This window comes from Rhipicephalus microplus, unplaced genomic scaffold, assembly GCF_043290135.1.
Source record: "Rhipicephalus microplus isolate Deutch F79 unplaced genomic scaffold, USDA_Rmic scaffold_283, whole genome shotgun sequence".
NCBI classification, from domain to species: Eukaryota; Metazoa; Arthropoda; class Arachnida; order Ixodida; family Ixodidae; genus Rhipicephalus; species Rhipicephalus microplus.
In genome coordinates, this window is record NW_027464854.1 from 88,361 (window position 1) to 110,044 (window position 21,684).

At 46.0% G+C, this 21,684-nt stretch overlaps 1 protein-coding gene across 1 annotated transcript in view; it reads right to left on the minus strand.

Annotated features, from left to right (window-relative positions):
* LOC119174849 (suppressor of lurcher protein 1) overlaps window positions 1–21,684 on the minus strand; it is a 36,692-nt gene that overhangs the window by 4,103 nt on the left and 10,905 nt on the right. The window contains exons 4-5 of the mRNA XM_075885747.1: window positions 5,264–5,432; window positions 2,466–2,665 (exon numbers count right to left, since the gene is read on the minus strand). Coding sequence (XP_075741862.1) covers window positions 2,466–2,665; window positions 5,264–5,432 — 369 coding nt within the window. The remainder of the gene's footprint in view (window positions 1–2,465; window positions 2,666–5,263; window positions 5,433–21,684) is intronic.

A 21,684-nucleotide genomic window follows, 5' to 3' on the forward strand; every position in this document is an offset into this window, starting at 1 on the left:
TAAGTTTTAAGCAACGTCACCAAACCAGGAGAACACATTGTCATGGCCATTGACATAAAAGGAGCCTTTGACAACGTAAGCCACATAGGGATTCTTGACGGCTTAGCCGAGACCAACTGTGGTATTAGGACGTATCAGCACGTTCGAAGCTTCCTGAACGAAAGAACAGCTGTCATCAAAGTAGAATACGATGAATCCAACGTCATCCACCCTCCGATCAGAGGCAAACCACAAGGATCAGTCTTTTCACCTACACTATTCAACATAGCCATGATTGGACTGGCTAAAAAGCTCCTAGAAATTCCCGACACTCAACATTCTCCATATGCGGATGATATAACAATAAAGATAACAAAGGGAAACTTGGGCGAAATGGAGGAAGAGCTCCAATTGACAGCCAATATAATAGAAGCATATACAAACGAAAGGGGATTACAGTGCTCGCCGGAGATGTCGGAACTGATTCGCCTTACAAAAGACAAGAAACAAAGAGAAGATCCCGGACTCGCACTCGAGATCCGGCTTCAGGTGACGGTTATTCCGGAGCGGAGAATACTTAGAGTGCTGGGAATGTGACTACAATCGAACAACAGGTGTCTTAATCGGATGATAATCAGATTAATCGAATGATATCCCACGTGGCCCATAATAGGAGAGGGATGGGGGAGCATGACAGCCTCAGACTTGTGAAAAGCCTGGTAATCAGCAGAGTGATGTACTCGCTCTCTTACCATGCCCTGAATAGGGGGGGAACAAGATAAGGCTGATCAAATTATGAGGATGGCATATAAGAAAGTATTGAGATTGCCGTGTAACACTTCTAATGAGAAGCTTATATCCCCCGGCCTCCACAACGCCTTTGATGAGCTGTCTGAGCCTCAAATCATAGCGCAGAGGACTCGATTGGGGCAAACTCCAGCAGGCAGAGCTCTTCTTCATAGAGTCGGCCGTGAAAGGTGTATGCACACACACTAAAGGACCAAGGCACTACCATGCCAGATCAGAGATTAGTATGGGGTATCACCAATACCACAAAACATGGATCCGACATTACATGCAGGGTGGAGAAAAGCTCGAGCGGCATATATCGACAAAACAACAATGTTCCCGAATATTTCGAGATTCACGGATGCTTCGCCATACTGGGCCAATGCAAAAAAATATGGTAGTGGTTGTGGTAAACAGAAGCGGTAAGGTCATAGCCTGTGCTTTGATTTCCCAAGCAACTGTCATACAAGCAGATAAGATTGCCATTGCCTTAGCTATAAGGGAAGGCATGGAGCGCAACACTGCGCTGACTGTCATCACAGATTCTATGCTGCATGTAGAAGTTATCAGAAAGGGAAAATCGGCGCCAAGGAACACCGGATACTGACATAAAGTAGCAGACACCTAGACATACTCTATACCTAGACAATCACTTGGGCCCCGGGACACGAGGATGTTACGGAGAACCTCTATGCAGATGGGGTGGCTCGAGGTTTCACTAATTACCGAGCTGCCGATGGTGACCCCGTGGAGGACCCGACACCCATCGATCCCAGTTACAAAGCGATCCTGCAATACTACAGAGATTCGCGGATACATCGCCCAGCACCACACAAGAACCTTTCGGCCATGGATTCTGCGATGTTACGCCGACTCCAAACATACACATACATAAACATCCACAGATTGCATACGTACTACCCAACATCATACAAAGACATATGCCCGCGGTATGGAAGCACACCGACGCTCTACCACAGCACGTGGGAATGTACGGCACACACCGAAGAACACGAAGAGGACAACAGCAGGGAGATGTGGGAGGCAATGCTGTCCAGCCCATCCCTTGAGGACCAGCGGAGCCTGGTCAGGAAAGCTGAAAGGATGGTTAGAGCCAGCGGTGTCTTGTAATAGGGGCCCGACCACGTGGCACTGCCATGTTTTGGTGGCAACAAAGTCTTTTTCGCTAATAAAGTTTTGTTCTTCTTCTTCTACAGAGAAAATGGTGGTTTTCACACAGTATCTTTGCATTAACAGCGCAGCTCGTAGAAGGATATATAAACTGTCTGGTGAGGGCTGCCGAGATAGGGCGTGCTCTAGTGATCGAGACCAGGCCCTCATAATGAAAAGCTCACAGCCGCTGCTCGAGTGACACACGGCTTCACATACCTTCGTGCTCTTTTTAGACGGGCGGGTCATTTACTCTTTGTAGAGCAGCCATCGTGGGCAGTTCTTGCACGCTGCGTGATATCACGTGAGCTCTCCGTGCGGCGGAGATGGATCGGCTCGTCTTATCTCTGCTTCAGCCACGTTTATCGCTCCCTCTCTCGCACTTTCACGCACGAGTTGAACATGAAATGCACAGGGAATGCTACCAATTGGGAATTTATACGGAACATGACGGCGACGTCAAAAGACCCGTTGAGAGTGCCCATAAAATTGCTATAGCAATAAAAAGAAAAATAAGAGATACGCACCGGGGTTGTTTCTGAACTGGTAGAAGGCCTCGAATCCGGTGCCGTCAAACTTGTCGTTGGACTTGAACGAGACGCGAAAGAAGTCGGCGTCGGACTCGATTTTTGTCGGTCGCAGGTTGCCGCAGTGGCGCGGGATCTTGCGGTCCACCGTGCGGAAGTTGGAGAACTCCACGTAGTCGCTCGCCGTGTCCGAGAGGCACCTGCGATGACGCATTCATCATCTCTGCTCTTTTAAAGAAGGCGCCGAAGTTGTGCTCTGAATGGGAGGCGCTTGCATTACGGCCAACATAAGATCCAGCCCAGTTGAAAAACCCAAGTGTGTCTGGTGTGCTCTGGTGTGACCTGGTGTATACACAAGAGCACGCTGGTGTGTTTTGGTGAATACACTAGCCTGGTGTGCTGTATTCTGGTGTGAACACCGACCAACTCTGGTGTGTTTTGGTGGAATGTGTTCTGGTATGAAAGTTGAATCAGTGTGGCGTGTCCTGGTAATAATGCCGAACCACTGTCATGTGTCCTGGCGGGAACGCCGACTCAGACTGGCGTGTTCTGGTGGGATGAGTTCTGGTGGACTCAAGAAATATATTTTGTGTTTGGGGCTAGGACTAAGACTTTTCTTCAACCAAATGCAATCTATTTTACACTTCTTAATATCTTCCTCAACCAGACTCACTTGTACTAAAACTCACCAAAATATTACTCAGCCGGTCGCTCTCAGACATGTGTACCTCAATTTGTCTATAAGAAGCCATGTCCGAGCTCAAGCAATGCAGCATCACTTTGGAGCATGTGTGTGCTACATGCATCGACAGAAAAGGCTAAGAAGAAAGACAAGAATACTGCATCTTGAATCTTTGTGTCTGCGAACCTCACGAGAAAGACTGCTAAACGAAAACAGCTAACCGTTTTAGAGTCTTGCTGTGAAGAAATTTTTATGAATGCATCAAATCAATACTCCTATTTTAATAAAAATAATGCCTTAATATGTTAGTTTATGTGTAGTTGAGCTTATTCGTGTTAAATTGTATTTGATATCTCATTTACCCTACCCAGTTGAAAAACCCACCAGAGTCTGTCTGATGTATTCCGGTGTAACCTAATTGATACACCAAAACACGCTGCTGTGCCCTGGTGTGCACATTAGCCTGGTGTGCTGTTTCTGGTGGGAAGACCACACTGGTGTGGTGTGTTCTAGTTGAATGTATTTTGGTGGACTCAAGAAATATATCTTGTGTTTGGGGCTTGAACAAATAATTTTCTTCAACCAAATGCATTCGAACTCCCACTCCTCAATATTTTCCTCCACCAGAGTCACTTGTACAAAAACTCACCAAAATATTACTCAGGCGGTCGCTCTCAAACCTCAATTTGTCTACTAAAAAGCCACCTTCGAGCTCAAGTAATGCAGCATCACTTTGGAGCATGTGTGTGCTACGTACGTCAACAGAAAAGGATAAGAAAAAAAAAGAATATTGAATCTTGAAGCTTTGTGTCTGCGAACCCTACAAGATCGAAAGACTGCTAAACGAAAACAGCGAACCCTTTCAGAGTCTAGCTGTGAATAAATCACTGTGAATGCGTCAAATCAATACTCCTGCTTTAATAAAAATAATGCCTTTATACATTAGTTTATTTGTAATTGAACTTTCTCCTTATCAAATTGTAATAATGATTTATTCACATTAAAGTCACCCTCGCCCTGTTTTGCATAAATTGAATCAAGTTTCAGACTTGACATGTAGTGCAACTCGGTTTTAGTTATGACCACTTCAAGCAAATAAAAATTATAACTTATTCACAGCTCGTGGAAAGCAGCACGTCAAACGACTCTAGTGCTTTCAGCGGAGTGATCATATATACGCAACCATACACATCAAGATCAAGGTAAATGAAGGCAAATTAACTACGCGGGAGGTTCAATTAATGCAAAGTTCCATGCATCTTGCCTTTTATTAGCCCCTAGTCAATGATAAGCACGAAAAATAGAAAAAATTTAAGGCAGGTATATGCCTGTGATATATGAGATAACAGCAGAGCTAGAGAAAAAAACACCACCACTAGACGAAGGGAGATTGAGTTTTTTCTTCGTATTTTGTTCATAATAATGTTGATCTTTCTTCCTACATCCCTCTAACTTTTTTACACTGCCGTCTCGTTTCTTTTCCTTCCTGCTCACCTTCACCTCAGTTTTCCTCAGTTTCCTTTCTTACCATTTTTGTGTATTATGCTAAGCAATGCTACACTGTACAATAGTATACTAAATGCTGGCACATACCCGCTTTTCGTAGCGCTCACCCGTCATTTCATGCGCAAACTCCTCGAAATGTGCCAAAACAGCGATGGAATACGCAGAAAACACAATGGCCCCAGCTAAGTGCTTATTACGTAGATAAGCATGATACACACATTAAGACCACATGTGGGCAAGAGCTGTGTATTAAACATTTTTTTTTAGTTTACGCTGATGTGTTTTGTACGTCTTTCACATCGCTCTCTTCAGCCCTTTTCTGTACAGCTTGCGCGATAAACGTTGATCTTGTCTATTTAACTGGACCATTATGAAGTTTTTCTGAAGCAGCCCTGTAATTTGTACAAGTGGTGTACGCAATTGTGTACATATCGTTTCAAAGTGGTAACGCCCACTGTTAGAACCATTAATGAAGGATCTATCATTATAAGCTCGGGAAATAGTAATTTGTTGTATTCAATTTTTCTAACACTTGGAGATTATAAGATGAGCGAGCTGTAGGTAAGTATAGACTCCGCTGCGGATGCGACGCAGTTGCGCGAGTACGTACGGTGGCACGCCTTCGACGTCAAAGTAGGCGAACTCGATGTATATCTTCTCGTTGCTCTTGCCGTAGAAGAGGTAGTGGCACTCGGTGTCCCGCGGGTAGACGCCCGGGTAGTTGGGCGTGGAGAAGGTGCCGTTGGACACCTCGGAGCTGTTGTAGATGAAGGTGCACACTGCGTGGGGAACAGGCGAACTCTGTCAAATACACGTCTCCCTCACGGGCCGGCGTATAAGGCAGCGCAATGCGAAGAAAACGAGGTCAATCATAGAAGTCGCTTCACTTAAGCATGCTGCAACTGAAAATATGACCATTGCGCAGTGCACACAATCACCCTCATGACCTGCATGACCATCAGATCCGTTTTGCTTGAGGGAATATCTGCAGTTTTTCAAAGGTGATCTCACAATTTGTAGTGCATTATAAATTCTATCGTTTGACGTTGTTAAAGCTACAGTTCTTTTTACGTAGAACTAGAAGCTATCGGGCGTGTTTAATATTGGGCGTGTTAACATAGCATCGGTGCAGATTAGACAGCGCAACGAATCAACGGCACACAGGAAAGACACAACGGAGCACTACATGTAGCGCTTTGTTGTGTGTGCATCTTTGTGTGTCCCGTCGTTTCGTTGTGCCACACAATATATGGTGATCCTATAAAAGACAAAGTTCCTAACTGAGGGGACTCTCTTTGTAACGCTGCGTACCTTTCGACCGGTACACTTTTGAGTGGGAAAATAGAGAGCTTACACGACTGGTCATTTGGCCGGTCATGCATAGGCTCTCTAAATTTGATATGATATGTGGGGTTTAACGTCCCAAAACCGCCATTTGATTATGAGAGACGCCGTATTGGAAGGGTCCGGAAATTTCAACCACCTGGGGTTCTTTACCGTGCGCCCAAATCTGAGCACACGGGCCTACAACATTGAAGAGTAAGCCTTCCAAACTAGATCCAATGTATTTATGGGTTATGCACATTGCAAACATTAATAGTGACTTCACCTTTATTCTTATTTTTACCTTTACCAGCGTTTAGCAAGAAAGAAAGAGTACGGCCATGCTGTTCTGGTAGTCAGAACATAGATTGCAAGCCCATCTTTCTGAAATTTGTAGTTATTTTACTGTAAGAGAGGTGATGATGATGATGATAATATGTGGGGTTTACCGTCCCAAAACCATCATATGATTGTGAGAGATGCCGTAGAGCAGGGCTCCCAAAATTTCGACCACCTGGGGTTCTTTAACATGAGCCGAAATCTGACCACACGGGCCTTACAGTTGCAGCAGCTGGGATTCGACCCCGCGGTCAGCAGCCGAGTACCTTAGCCACTAGACCACCACCACGGGGCTCTAAGAAAGGTGTCCTTTGATCCTCCTTTTATACGTGCGAGTCACATGTGTAGCACTTACTTTAAATAGGCACACGTACTCTCTTTAGGAGGTAGTGGCACGCCCAACTTTAAAAAAAAAAGAAGAAGTTAGTGCACAAATCTCCTAAAAAGTCGCTGACTCTATTTAGGAGAGTCGTGCACTGACTCCCTTTCGGACAGTTGGGCGTGCCACTAGTCTCCTAAAGAGAGTCAGCAAGCCTCTCTACAGGGAGCGCCACAGGTGTGATTAACACATGTAAAAATAATAGTTACGATTTTCAAACTGTAGTCAGAATTTAGCGAAAAGGTTATTCTATACTTGGCTATATATTAACAGGATAAATGCTTTGTGTCCTACTGTTTGCACTTGCGGTTAATTGTAAGCTAAACAGTGTACTCTTCCCCTTCTACGGTCATTTTACACTCTAATAGAGAAAAAAGGAGTTCTTTGGCTCCTGTTTTGTACATGTGAGAATAAAATGTGTGCCGCACTCCCTTTAGAGAGGCACGTTGACGCTCTTTAGGAGAGTCGTTCGTCCCACGACTCTCTTAAAGAGAGTCAACGTGCATCTCTAAAGGGAGTGTTATACACGTGAGAACCACGTGTGTAAAAGGAGAGACAAAGTTTTCTGAGTCTATACGTTGAGTAGCAGGCTTTATACAATGCTTATCTGGGCAACCCCTCTTAAATGAGTCACGTGAGTGGACTTCACACGTCAAGGGAAAACACATAGGAGCCAAGCTTCGCGAGTCTAAGGGTATACTGCACGTGGTAAACACTTGTCTTTGTCACGAAGATGCCGCGCGGTTATTAGATTCTGCCCGAAAGAAAACAACGATAAAAGAGGAGCAAGGGGAAGAGAGGGCTGATTAGGGCGCATATTATTCACGAACGTTGCGCGTCTCTGTGAGCTGTCAGAAACCTTGGCAATAAGGGCGAGGGAAGGACTGGACGCGGAGAAAAATGACCGCGCACTTTATGTATGCCCACTCACAGAAAAGCACTCGGAGGAGCGTAAAATATGCACCCGCAAGCTACGCGCTCGCCAGAGTGGTGACGGTGCGAAGCAACAGAGCACTCTTCGCGATTCTTCACTTTCGGGGATACGGCCATTACAGGAAAACGCAACGTGATGGGAGTGTTTTGGAATCGGAGTGGCTAGGAAGTCTTTAGAAGGGAGGTCTTTGATGCTTGGCGCATGGGAGGTGTCAGTGGTTCGGCTGTCGAGCTGTTCGAATCAATGCGCCGCCGAAAACGCAAGAGATGGACGATGTTGTGAGCTTCGTAACAAACCCCGACCATATATATCTGTGCATAGTATTCGTGTACCTCGTCAGGTTCGCATAGACTTGAAAGTGTAGCATTATCCGAATGCATAGTAGGCACCCATTGATACATTACTGAGCGATTGAAACACAATATCGGACCGCAAGTCGTCTGGTTCCGCCGCGTGTTTTTGTAACCCGAAGAGCGGCACAGTGGTACCACTGTGGTATTACGAGTCGCCGTCACGTGCAGAAGAGTCACTTGATTTGCGTATAAACGTCACGTTTGACGTCATTGGTCGAGCGGCACGACGCTGTTTGACTCTGGTTCTCGCGGTAGCGAATCTGGCAAAATAGTGAGGACCGCGAAACGGCATGGCATAGATTATTGGAGAAAGTTCGCTTACGTCTTTGAGATGCGAGAACATCTTGTGCTCGGGGCAGTATCCGTTCTGCGACGTCCGCACCCATACTGCACATGCGCAACTCTCCCCGATTCTCCTTTCCTACGCAGGTGTGCGCTTTCCTCCTCCCATATCCCTCTCTCTACCACAGGTGCGGCGCAGCAAATCATTGCGTACAACTCTCCCTCCCTCTCTATTTAAGGGTACGTCTGTGGACGGTGCAATTGTAACGGCGCAGTTCAAAACACGCGTTCGCTGTGTTTGCGTCATCCTGTCTCTTTGCAACGGTTTACGGAACGCCAGGAACAACGTCAACGTCGTCGCTAGTTACAGCGGCAGTGACACCACCGCGGAGCAGAGGGAGGTTCGGGAAGCAGAACGTAAACGTCAGCGTCGGCGAGCGGACCCCAAACTTGGGGCCAGGGAATCCAAACGTCAACGTTGCCAGGAAACTTCTACGGAAGCAATACTGGCTCGGCACGCCAAAGTGGAACATCAGCGTTATAAGGCTGACCCAGAACTCCGGGCTCGGAAAGTTGAAGGGCAACGACAGCGTCAAGCGGCCGCTCCCGATCCCGAAGCGACGAGGCAACGCGAGTTGGCAGCCAGAGCCATCATCGACCACGTTTTCGCATACCACCATGGTTGCCTGCGAGGGGAAATGTGTGATGCTTTCTTGAGGCCTGCCTGGAAGGATTTGTGATCGAAAAAAAAACTGCGTAATCTGTGTCCTGACCATTGGATTAGTTGTAAGGAGGGTACTCATATAGTATGCTCCTAACACGATCAAACCACCAATTAACAATTACTGATTGCTGTCCTAGATTTATGTATTCTTAGAGAAGGCAAGTGGGTTAGGGGGAGACAGAAGGTTAGGTGGGCAGATGAAATTAAGAAGTTTGCGGGTGTAAATTGGCAGTAGCAAGCACTGGACCTATAGTTGACTGGCGGAGCATGGGAGAGGCCTTTGTCCTGCAGTGGACGTAGTCAGGCGGATGATGATGATTGTTGTCATCGGTATAGTATTAACGAATTGGGAAGAGTGCGCTCGAGTTACTTTCGTGGGTTAACGTAAACTCACATCAAAATTACAGGATTCTGACGTTGCACGTGTAAACGTTGTCCCGAACGGCCGAGATAGCGCTATTGCATAAGAAAGGCTGACGGGCAGCTGCGCTCTAGGGAAACAGAACTGATACATTTTTTGACTGCTACCACCATCACACTCTTTGAAAGTGTCTACATATTTTGCTGGAAGTATCAATAACCCTTAAAGATTTCGAGTGTTTTGGTAAAGGCATCAAAAAAAGAAATTCCGTGAAAAGCACTCGTGGAGCGAGAGCTCTCGGCTCGAGAACAGCAGCTCGATTCCTTTTCACGGCCGAGCGAGAAAATGCTTTGATGCCACTTCTCGCCGGACCGAATAAAAGGGGGCCGAGTAACGAATGAATCACATCGACAACTGTTCTCGCACTTTATACGGTGAACGGTCGCCGGCGGAGAAACGCGCCCTTTGAATACGTCCAGTGCAGCGTGCAGTGAATGTTTCGTGCAGTGAATGTTTCGCACATTCGCGGACCCCACTTCGCGTCGTCCCGAATAAAACCGTGCAACACGGGCCGCTTCTTTGGGGAACCACGACTGAAACTTCGAGTCGCGGCACACAGCCTAGCGGGCGGAAAAAGCGGCTCCAAGACGCTGCGACGTCCTGATTGCGCGTTCATAATTCAAGTGCATCCACATGTCTGCTGCCTCAGCGCAGTAGCTGCGGAAACGCTCAGGGTTAACGCCCAGTGTGGTGACGCTCAATGTGTTAAGGCTCAGTGCCACTCGGTGAGCTAATGCTCAGTGTGGTAACGCGCAGTGTCTCAGCCCTGGTCAGAGCACTGTAGCACCTTCTTCCTTCGCAACATGAGCCGCGGCCGTCGACTAGGCTTGGATTGGCTTGACTAGACGCAGGACGCTAAAGCAAGATCTAGTATTCAACGCGCGTTTATCATTTATTATCGTCCAGGGCGTTCACCATTTCCTTGGTATTTGGCGACCTACCGTAAAGTCTCAGCATACCTCAGTTGCTGTGGTAGCATGTTACCCAATTTTTAAACCTCCTTGCACGTACCCCAAAGCACGCACTCGAAGAGCCGTAATGCCCATTGGAAACTGAAACTGACCACTGCTGGCTCTACATAGGACTCGCCAATGGACTCGACAAGGAATGCCCGGTGCAACTCCGAGCAGGCTCCTCTAACACCATTCACTTTGGGGATATGGCGTTAATTTTTTATACTAAGAGGGAGTGTGTTATCATGCTTAAGCCATTTGAAATGTACTGGGTTGACATCACCATTTTTGCGTATATGCATCGTTGTAGTAGGACGTAAAAAGAAAAGAGCCCGTCCAATATGTGTTCGTAGATGTGATAACTGATTACTTTGCGTTTGTTGTCGTACTTGGGCGCATCTCTGAAGGTAATTTATAATGTACTATGGCGTCCCTGTGACATAATATATCAGCGGCCTATCGTCGTGGTTTATAGAAATGGGAGTAGCAGTGAAATATGATGTGCAGCAGCACGTGGTGTCAATCGCTTCGACTGTGCACGAGTTAGCCTATTTCTACAAGGCACGTAACTTTAATTATGTGCAATCTAGCTTTGCGCAGAGGCAGTGTCGCATCCAATGAAGTGCCTCTTCCCCCTGCTAGAGTAATACGTTCCGATTTTTCCATTGTGTGGGTTGTTTCGATCTTGCTTATTTAAAGGACTGCTTAGATTTCCCAGGTTTTCTGTATACTTAATTGTAACAAGTTTTAAACACTCTCGATAAAACACTCGTTAGAAAACAGCAGTAGCGTCTTCCCCCCTTCTTACCTCCCTTCCTTCCTCCCTTTTTCTTCCCTACCTCCTTCTTTATTTCCTTTCCTCTTTCCTTATTTATTTCTATAGTAACTGTTTCATTGCGCCATGCAGCATCTAATGCGCTTAGCCCGATCGATGATGACGCTAACACATAGCGGCCAAGCTTTAACGAGTATGGTCTGTAACGAGCAAACATGAAATTCCCTGGAAGATTCGAGGCACTCTAATTAGAAACATGCAGAACAACCTGCAATCTAAGTATAGACGTGTGTTTGTGATAAACAGTAACACTACATAGTTCATTTAGTGGCGCCTAAGGAGTTTTCTCGGCAGGCGCACTCCATAAAAATAAGGACGTCTTCGCAACGCGGGCCAAGAACAAACAGCGCCCCCCTCCCCGTTTATCCTCCTCCAGCGCAAAGGAGATGGAAACAAAATCAGTGCAGTTCATTTTGGTCACATACGGCTTTGTTTTCCGCAGTTTTCGCAGTTCGTACGGACCGTTGTATTAATGGTTGACCGAGGGGGGTCGTTACCTTTCGAAGTACAAAGCGAAGTTAATTTGCATCTTGCGGCTTTTTTTTTTATCTTATAACGACGACGCAGGAGTAAATTTGCATACTGATGTGTGCCTCCACCTTAGACACGAAGGTGGTTTTTAGCCTTAAGAACTAAGGGAGGAATTAACGAATCATTTCGTTCGAGAGAAGCGCTTCTGATTGGCGAAACACACCATTGTTAATGTCATGCAGGCTGTCCCTATTGGTGCGCGTTTTTCCTTTCGGAGATGATATTTAATGAAGAGAAAAGAGGGAAGCGGACGGCAGAGTACGAATCATCTGGGGAATAAGCGCTCACACAGGGAGAAAAACAAAAAAAATTTATATTCCAAATTTGCATGCATTGCTTTGTTTAAGAGCGCTTTCATTGATGGTTTGCGCATCTATTTGAGCTTGTATGAGCATGTCTCCTTTCTGTGTTCCGTTATGCATGGAGTCAATTTTTAAATAATGATTGTACTTGAACGCTTTAACTGCATCATACCCTTTGAAAAGGAGTTGATACAAACGGCATTTGAGAAGCCGATTTAAATGTCTATCTTTTGTTGAATCTGTGCCTGCCACGAAAAGTAGATGCTGGCTGCAGTGTACATATTTAGATTTTTGTAAAATATTACACCGCTTTTGTGCTCGAAAATGTTCCTGTAAACTACACTATCACATGGTACTCCCCTTCACCTTTTAGTTTAACAAACGCGTGCATGTCTGTGCACCACATTGAGTGCCTACTGTGTGATGCCCCGTGTGCCAGTACCGGTAAACTAATAAGGAACCAGTACCACCTAGCCCAATCCACTGTATTACTAAAGTAAGCGGGCCGGCGCATTGAACCACACATTAACCTATTAAGGATACTGCAGGAATTCCACAAGAATGCAGACAAAACGAAGTAGAGGACAAGACACGCCGATGCTTTCATGACCAGCACACTTACTCGCCGAGGAAGGGAAGGAATCAGTCTCGAAACGTTGGGCTTTCTCTATAAACTATGGCTGGAGTCAATTTGACGGCGTAATTCATAAAAAAAGTACCCAGTAAACAAGAAACATACGTTTATATAATACGAAGGAAGGAAGAACAACAAGAGAGGAGGCAGGAGGGTTAACCAGGCCTGGTTTGCTACCCTACGCTAGAGGGAATGAGAAAGGGGATTAAAAAGATGAGAGAAAGGAAAAAGAAGGGAAAGAGAGGACAAAATTGTCAGTACATGGGCTGACGGGTGTGCAGTGGCGGTACTATGCAAAAGTGAAAAGCGTTCCCATAAGACAGATGAAATAATGCCAAATGAATGAACGAGCCAGACGAATAGAAAATTATACGTACTTTCGGCTGCACTCGCTTTTATTAGCCGACGCTCATTTCAAAACCCAAAGCAGTCAAAGCGCTGTTCACTTGCTTGACGATAAAACTTCCAGTAAGTTCAAGCTCCGGTCCAAGGAGAGTCCTTAAGCTCCAAGTTGGCTTAGAAGTGTGGCACCACTGAAAATCGAACGGCCGGAAAACAATGCCTGTTCTTATTGAATGCTGTTGATATAGGCTTGTAATCAGAAGCTCGACGATAGGGCTATTATCTGATGTTTATCATTATCATAAGAGAGTGCGAACACAATTTCAAGACATCTAAGTGTTTTATAGGAGCGAGTCCTACTTCGCGGTTGCTGCCTCGGAGTCATTAAAGTAACAAGGTTCATACAAGCAATATAGTAACTTAAATTGCCATGTTATTGTTCCCTTTTCACTGATTCACTGTATGGGGTTGTCTCTAACCCAATTAAGGTCGACTTATCAAATATCCTTTCTATCCTTCTTTTTTAATTAATAAAGTGATTAGTTTGGTGCCTCAGAATGCATATCCGAGCACGGAACGCTTGACGCATTTACTTTTCTAAAGCAACTTTTTATAAGCTGCCACAATAATTAAACTTGCCTATATTTCAGCAAACCAAGTACGAACTGATGCGCCAAATAAAATTCAACATCTATCACATTTAAGCGTTCATTTAAGCGCCGATATGCTAGAGTCATATTGTACAAAAAATATAAGTAAACTTAAACAGCTCATTGATGTTTCATCCTAAGTGTACGTTGCTGAATTCGGAGATTACGGGAGTTAAACTCGGGCGCACTGCATCGTATTAAGCTCCACTGGCGCACATCTAAAGAAGTCTCCTTCATTCTGCGCGACCGTCCAACTAAAGAAGCGTTCGCTTCCGAGCGGACGCCCCCCCCCCCCCCCTCTCTCTCTCTCTTTTTCTTTTTTCGTTTTGCTTGGAATTGTTTGGAAATGACTGAATGGGTCTCTGCGACGCTTCTCCAATGCATGCGAAATAAGAAATATCAAAAAACCGAACAGGAAACACGACTCTGTTGCAGCTCTGGCTGAGTAGAGTTTGCAGAGAACTTTGAGCGCGCTTCACCAGCACTGCGCAGTTGCTCTCTTTCACTGAACTGCTTTCATTTTTTTTACAGTGCTGCGAATCCTCGCAGACCACTGCGGTATTCTCCCCTATTACTCTTTTTTTTTTAACGCCAAATTCTGGAATGTTCCGCGTCGTTACTTGTTCGACGACCGTGTGAACAGTTCACGAAGATTGGCGAAATGAAACGTCACCATTTTGTTTCGGATCACACGCGTTTTGCTGCAACTTCTCGGCAAGCGGTTCGACACTGTGTTTGACAGTATAAGATGGTAGAACTGAGCAGATCGCCTATGAACAAAAAAAAGCAGAAAAAAAAGAACGGAACGGAGTCGAAAAGCAAGAAAGGGGAAGCGAAAGACTCTAAATATATGAAATAAAAAGCGCTCGCAGGCTTACTGAATATAGCGATAAAGTTTTTCATTTCCTAGATTTTGTTCTGTCGAAACCAGCTGCTTCAAATGCCTCCAAACAAAACCAAAGAAAGTTAGCACTTTGATAGTTTTATAGAGGGAATGAGTGGGTCGTACAGTTCACTATTATTTTTTTGCTCATTCTATCTATGATCATCTCTGGGCTGGCGGTAACAAGAACAGAACCAAAAAAAAAAAAGAATGAGTGGGTTTTCATGCCGTTGATCTCTGCGCATTCGTTGAGCACGAAAAAACCTAGAGGCGCTGTCTCGATAACCAGAGTTGTAGCGTGAGCTTGGAACAAAGGCGATCCTTTTGCCGGGCTTGCCGCCCCAGTTCTCGAACTCTGTCCATCGCAGTGTGCCCCGCCGGCTTGATCAATATATTCGCAACCATCCTTTGGTTGTCTCTTTATGCGTCGCATTATTTTGCTCCCTAGAGCACCGGTTTCTCCCCAGGGCCTGCCTATCCCTGCCCTGTAGGCTGCACCACCTTGCTCGGACTCTCATGCGCCGTCTACACGTCGACCTGCTTGCTTATGTTGTTTTTTTCCAGACATCTGTGTACGGCTGCGCCGATTCCCACATCATAGAGTGTGAAGAAAGTTTTGTGTGTGTGTTGTCATTGTCTGCTACTCGCCGCTCATTGGCTGGCGCAGGTTGGTTGTTTACGATTCGATAACGCTATAGGCAAACAAAGCTCGCGGGCCTGGTGCGCATTCGGGGCACTCTTTCACTTTTCGCTTCACTTTGTCTGCAGCGTATATTTGAAGACTCTAGAGAGGCCGACTGTTTGAGCCGACTGTTTACAGCCAATCTTTTTTTCTTTGTTCACTTAGGTAATTGGACGCAGCTCCGAGAAGGACGCAAACAAGCCGTCCATGAGTTGGGACTCGTAAAAGATAAGCGTAATACGAAAGTTCTTAAACTGAGAGTTCGCATTATTGGAATTCTCGGGCGCGCTTTTTACTAAATGAGAATTCACTGCGCAAACTAACGCTATAACAGCCGCGAAACGCTACGTAATACGACTCCCGTGAGCGCTTCATATAAGGAAAATAATGCCACAAAGCAAAAAGGAAGAAAATGAGGAAACAGGGGAGAGAGAGAAGCATGAAGGAACAGGGAAACTATTTCTTTTTTTGCTTTTAATATTTTGTGTTTTTTTGGCGCAAGGGCCAATTGATGGCCAAAGAGCGCCAGTTCATTGGACTAGAGATGTGGACAATGCTTGTGATTAGCTGCTGTATAAGGGCCTTAAAATTCCTCTCGCTAAGGCGGGTAAAAACATAGAAGTAATGAAATCATGACCATGTCGTAAAATGTGTGGTGCCAATGGATGACGAAAGTTTGTGACATTAAAAACCGTGGTGGACATGTATGGTTTCTTTCTTTTTTTTTTGCTTACCGTATCACTTTACAAGACAACCTCGTAACGCCACAACCACATTGGAAATACTAATGATTGGGAATATGCGAGCGAAAAGGAGGATATGAGCCTTAAGTACGATTACGAGATAGCTGTATTATAGTGTGCAGAAAGAGTGCGACAGTGGAAACAGTTCAGCGATTTCGAGAGATACGCGTAGCCGAAGAATACGGTTATAAACAGCACCGCTGCGAATGTAGCTTTCATTGTAGTACGTCACCGCTTCGGAGTGGGCGACACGAGTGCGTGTTTACAAGGAATCACACTTGAGACCACAAGAATGGCGCCTTTTAATTCTTACCGGCGTTCTCAACACTCGAAGATGACCATAAGACGACGACCATAGGGCGTACTAAAATATTTACTAGAGTCAACTGTGGAGCTACGGTCGTTCAGCCACCACGTGAATGATGGATAGTGCATGCACTATAGTGTAGCCTTCATGCTCGAAACTTCGAATAAGGAGGAGGAGGAAGCAACAAAAGGGAGAAGGCAGGGAGGTTAACCAGAAAGACATCCTGTTGGCTACCCTACACTGGGGGATTAGGGAAGGGGACAAAAAAGACGAGAAAGAGGGAAGAGAGGGAAAAGAAAAAAAAGGTGGGGGAGAGACTGACAGTAATTTCACTGCAGCGTGTATAACTTGTGCAGTTGTTCATTAGGGTACTTTGGCTTCTGTTTGGAATAGAAAAACGGGCTGATTGTGAACCTCGTGGGCTGAATTGAATTGGCGAGCCTAAATGGGTCAATTCAGTGGGACGGAACGTTTGCTGAACTGCGTCTTGTGACGAAGCGGCTGTAGGCCACACGGAGCTGAGAAAAAAAAAACGAATTTCAGGCGAATCTATGAGCTATAATTGCAGACAACTTTTCTTGGCAACGAAGAAAAAGCTATAGAGGCGTAGTTTCTGCACACGGACGACCATATACGCGAAGTAGTCTGGTGTGACATGCGTTTCGTATACCGATGTGGAAAGTGATGTCTCCCTGCGATCAGAGTTTCATATAGACCACAGTGAACTGGAATATGCTCTCTAACATTGACGCAGACACCGCTTGGCGTTCGAGGTTTTTATAAAAGGCGCTGATTTCTTACGTGTGGAAAAACGCCAAGTTAAAATTTATAAATTAAAATTCGGCAGATCCCAGGTACCTGATAGTCAACGTTATGAGAAGCATGTGGAGGGAAGGAGGCCGTGTTGCAATTTTCTTATTGAGTAATACGCCATAAAATGGCGCTAAGTATATGTACTGTTAGGGCGTTTATTAGCTGGCACACAGCGAGCGTACACAGCGGCGTTAGCACCGGCCAAGCACTGACTCTTTGCGCGAGCGGCGTCCCTTTTTGGGTAGACCCACTTGAAAGCACCTGAGAGTTCGGCCCACTTCAGTGTTCGGAGGCTTCTCTACAGTACAAATGTGTCACGCACAGACATGTTGAAGAGTTGCAGATGTTTGTATAACCAGTTTGCAGTTGCGCAACGATGCCAACTGGAACATGCGTATTAGCAACCCCAGAAGCTGATATGAAGTGTTGATGCTGGCGAGGATGCCGCCCTGGACACTGCTACTTAAATCAACTTCAGCGCATGACAACTAACCACAGTTGACGTGAACCCGACGTGACGGCTGTATCGAAGGAGCACTTATGTAATATTTATGTAACGTTTATATAGCTTGATTAACGTGTAGGGAAGCATACTATAGAATGCCGAACTAGGCTTCCTTTTCTTCATCAGTTATCTACCCTTCAACAAACTTTGAACTGAAATACAGAACATCCTTGTTTGTTTTTAAAATTAGCTTTTCAGCGAGACACTTTGTCAAGCTCACAACAGCGCAGTAGCCTAAATTGTAGTTCAGCGTGCGTATTATGCGGTCGAGATGGAAAATAAAGGGAACCACGTCTCCTGCGACAACAGCGCGTTCAAACCGACAGGTTTCAGCGCAACGCATGCTGGCACGTTCTTCCGTCTTCATTTCCAGGCGTCGTCAATAATCATCCGAGATGGGCGAGGGCTTACTCTTTAATAAACAGGGAGGGTATGCATACTTCCTTACGCTGCACCACTGGTTAGGCCTTCTAGACAGCCATATATATACGCTCTTTATCGTTAGCAGTGGACGTTTCATCCGTCCCTTACGCCACATGACTAGGAACGAAAGAGCTAGCACGTAAAGAGAAAAAAGACCGAGAGAGAGAGGGCGTAAAAAGAGGAGATGCATGCACAGAGTTCTTCACGGCCACCCTGGCGTGAACGGCGGCCGTGCCGTGGGGAGCTTTTTTTTTTTTTTTTTTCGTGACTGGAGCGGCGCTCCACGTCGCAGCCTAGGAACAAACTTGGCGCTCGGCGGTAGTTCGTTGCCTCTGGCACCAGGCGGCGCTAAATCTCTGGCCTCTCGAGGGATTCTTCTCCCTTTTCAAGGAAGAGCTGGCGAGGAACTTCTCGTCCCGAAAGTGAGCCTGGCTTTCTAAGCCGTCGGTACGCGTTCAAGAGGAAGCAGATGCATGGGGTTGGAGTGAGGAAGACGAAGAGCGAGGCGGTGGCGATGGAAGGCGACGACGAAGGACGAGGACCTGTCGCGAACACTTATAAGGGTCCTTTTAGGGCGATGGCGTGCCCGGAGAGGCTGTCATTTTTTTTTCGGCATAGTAAAGCAAGCTACTCGTTGATAATGGGGGTAAACAGCTCTTGGGAGCTCCCAAAAGTTTTGCGCAAGAGCAAAACTAAGACTAAAAGAAGGCGAAAAAAGAAGAATAAAACGAAACCAAGCATCCTAAAAAGGGCGCACGTAACTATTTGCAGAGACAAACTTTAGTGAATGGTCGCGAACCTTAGAGTGAACTGTCGAGTCGCACCACTCTTCGCAGTCGTTGTTTGGGTGGTATAAGGAGAGCGCGGCGCGCAGTCGCAAGGATCGTCAATAGATTAGGAGCGCACGGCCAGCACATTTTGACATTCAGCGGAAACCCTACACAAATGCGACTGATGTACCCAACAGGCACTATGAATAAAGAAGATATTCCGCTCATACAACAATCAGGAGAAGCGTTAAATGAAAAGTGATAACCAGTCGAAGCAATTTGGAAAAGAACATCGCTTAAAGCGTTTCTTACGGTGCTCGGGGAAACGAGTGATAGCTAAGTGGGTCTACATTTCAGGCGTCTCGCACTTTCAGTCTCACAAGTGAAGAGATGCAAGCCACCCTAAGCCTCGTCGCAAGGCCTGTGGCCAGTTATCGCAGCGTCGTTCACTTTTGTTTTTGCTTATTCTTCGCGCTTCTCCCGCCAGTTGGGTGCTTTCATCTTTAATTTTCTTTTTCTCGTACCCCGTTCCGCAGCCATATTTACCGTTTCTCGAAACGCTGCAGACGCGCAGTTGTGGGCCCAGAAATTATTGCCCCGGAGAGTCATTCGCTGCTCGAATAAACGGGCGTTGTCTGGGAGGCCGCAGCTAAAAACGCCATCCCCGGAGGAAGCCATTTATTTCGTTTTTTTTTCTCTCTCTCTCTCGTCTATTCCGTTCTGCGTGCATCCCAGTCGAGTATCGCCTCTTCTTCACCGCGGAAAGAAACAACACTCGAACAGAGAAAGGCGCCGCTGTGTGCCCGAGAGATCCCACAACACTCGCGACGTCCCAGCATTTCATTGCGTATATACGACGACGACTAAGACGCGTCGTTGAGCAACAAGCCGAGATGGGAAACGACGGGCCAAGAACAAAGCCGCCGCCGCAACACAAACACGACGCCCCACTTCGGGGTCCGAGATGGGTTCTGGTGGGATACGTCTTTTTCTCTCGCTTCGCGAGAAAAAAAAGTTGCCAAGCTGCCACTTCTGGCTACGGCGCCATACATTCACCGCCGCGCCTTTCCTTCACTCGTACCATTGAGGGACCATGCTCGTACGTAGCCATAGTGGCCCACCACGCCTTGTATTCTTACCAGCGCACCCCGTTCCTTAACCCTAACCACCCCTTTTTTCCCTCCCCGCCTGTCACGAATTATATCCCCTTCATTTCGTTCTCGTCCCGGTTCTCTTCTCGCGTTACTTTATTGTCAACTGGGCTGACGAGAAACGCGACGACATTTCCTTTTGTCTCCCGTGTTTGCGCCCTGCTTTCGCTATGGTAATCGCGCGAAACGTCCGTGATTGACGTTCTTTCTGCTCGGCTTCCGGGTCACTCTGCCAAATTGAATAAACGGAACGCAGCAGCGTGAAGAAGGAAAAAAAAGAAAGAAACAGCGAGGAAATAGAAAGCTGGGCAGAACGTGTCGACGTGAGATTAAACGGCCCTTACTTCCTTGAGAGATCCCGTCTTCCGAAGGGGCTATCCCCAAACACGCACGAATTAAGTGTGCCGGCAACACGAATAGGAGACACTGCAGCTCCATCGTCTCTTCGTTGAAGTGGACTTCCGATAAAGCTTCGCGGGGAAAGAGAGCACGGATACCCAGGAAGAGGAATTCACACTTCGAATTTCGTTTTATCCGGTTTCTGCGCGTCGCAGTGAAAAGTGGCGTTCGAAGCGGGATCCGCGGGGAAGGCTGCTCGCCCACGCCTCGTGATTGACGGAACTATTGCAAGCACAAAAAAAAAAATGAGAGAGAGAAAGGTTCGTCAGCAAGCATAGTCATTCGGACTCATGCTGTGACCAAGGTTCGTATGCTTAGAGAAAAAAAAAAAAAAAAAACCCACAGAAGTTCTTGCCCTATCAGGAAAATAACGCCAAGCGAAGCTGGCCTACCTCTTTTCTTTCCTTCTTTTTTTCTTCCTATACTTCTTTCACTCTCTTTCTTTTTCTTCCTATACTTCTTTCACTCTCTTTCTGTTTTCTTCCTATACTTCTTTCACTCTCTTTCTTTTTTCTTCATATACTTCTTTCTCTTTCTTTTTCTTCATATACTTCTTTCTCTTTCTTTTTCTTCCTATACTTCTTTCTCTCTCTTTCTCTCTCTCTTTCTCTCCCTTTCTTTCTTTCTTTCTTCTTTTCTTTCTTTCTTTGTTTCTTTCGTTCTTTCTTTCCCAACGCTCAATGCTCCCTCCTAAATTTTTCCTTCCTCCACGCCAGGAAAGAGATCTCAATCCACGTGCTTAGCCGCTCATCATTTATGTTGCTATGGGCAACAAAGAGGGTCACGCGTGCATAATCCAGGCAACTATGAAACGTGGCAGCGCGAAATGACATTCGACCTCGATAAAAGATAAGATCGCCATATCAGTAAAGGCTGATCATCGAGAAGCCCACACTCGAAAGAGCATTCATTATCCAAAAGAAAAAAACATGCACACAAATCCGCAAGTGACCGGTGCACATTTTGTGGGCAAATTTTTTTATGTTTTTTTTTTCACCTTCGCCGATGACGAATTTCTTGCACAAAACGTGCGGCTACCGAAATCTGTGTAGGCTTTCTGCCCTCCCATAGTACACTATAAAATACTCTAAATCGGCAAACACTTTTTCTAAACACAATTCTTAACAACCTTTGCTTCAAAAAAAAAAAGAAAAAAAAACGCCAGCATAGTCACAGCGAAAGCTAGACGAGCGGCTTTTCAGAGCTTTTTAAAAACACTCATTAGGTAACTACTGCAAGCCCACTTGCTTGATACCCACTAGGGCAATAATAATAAACTTCTGAGTAGTAGGCCGGCATTCGCTAATCTATTTTTTGCCATTCTTCTGAAAATCGCGTTATCCGCTTGCAAGG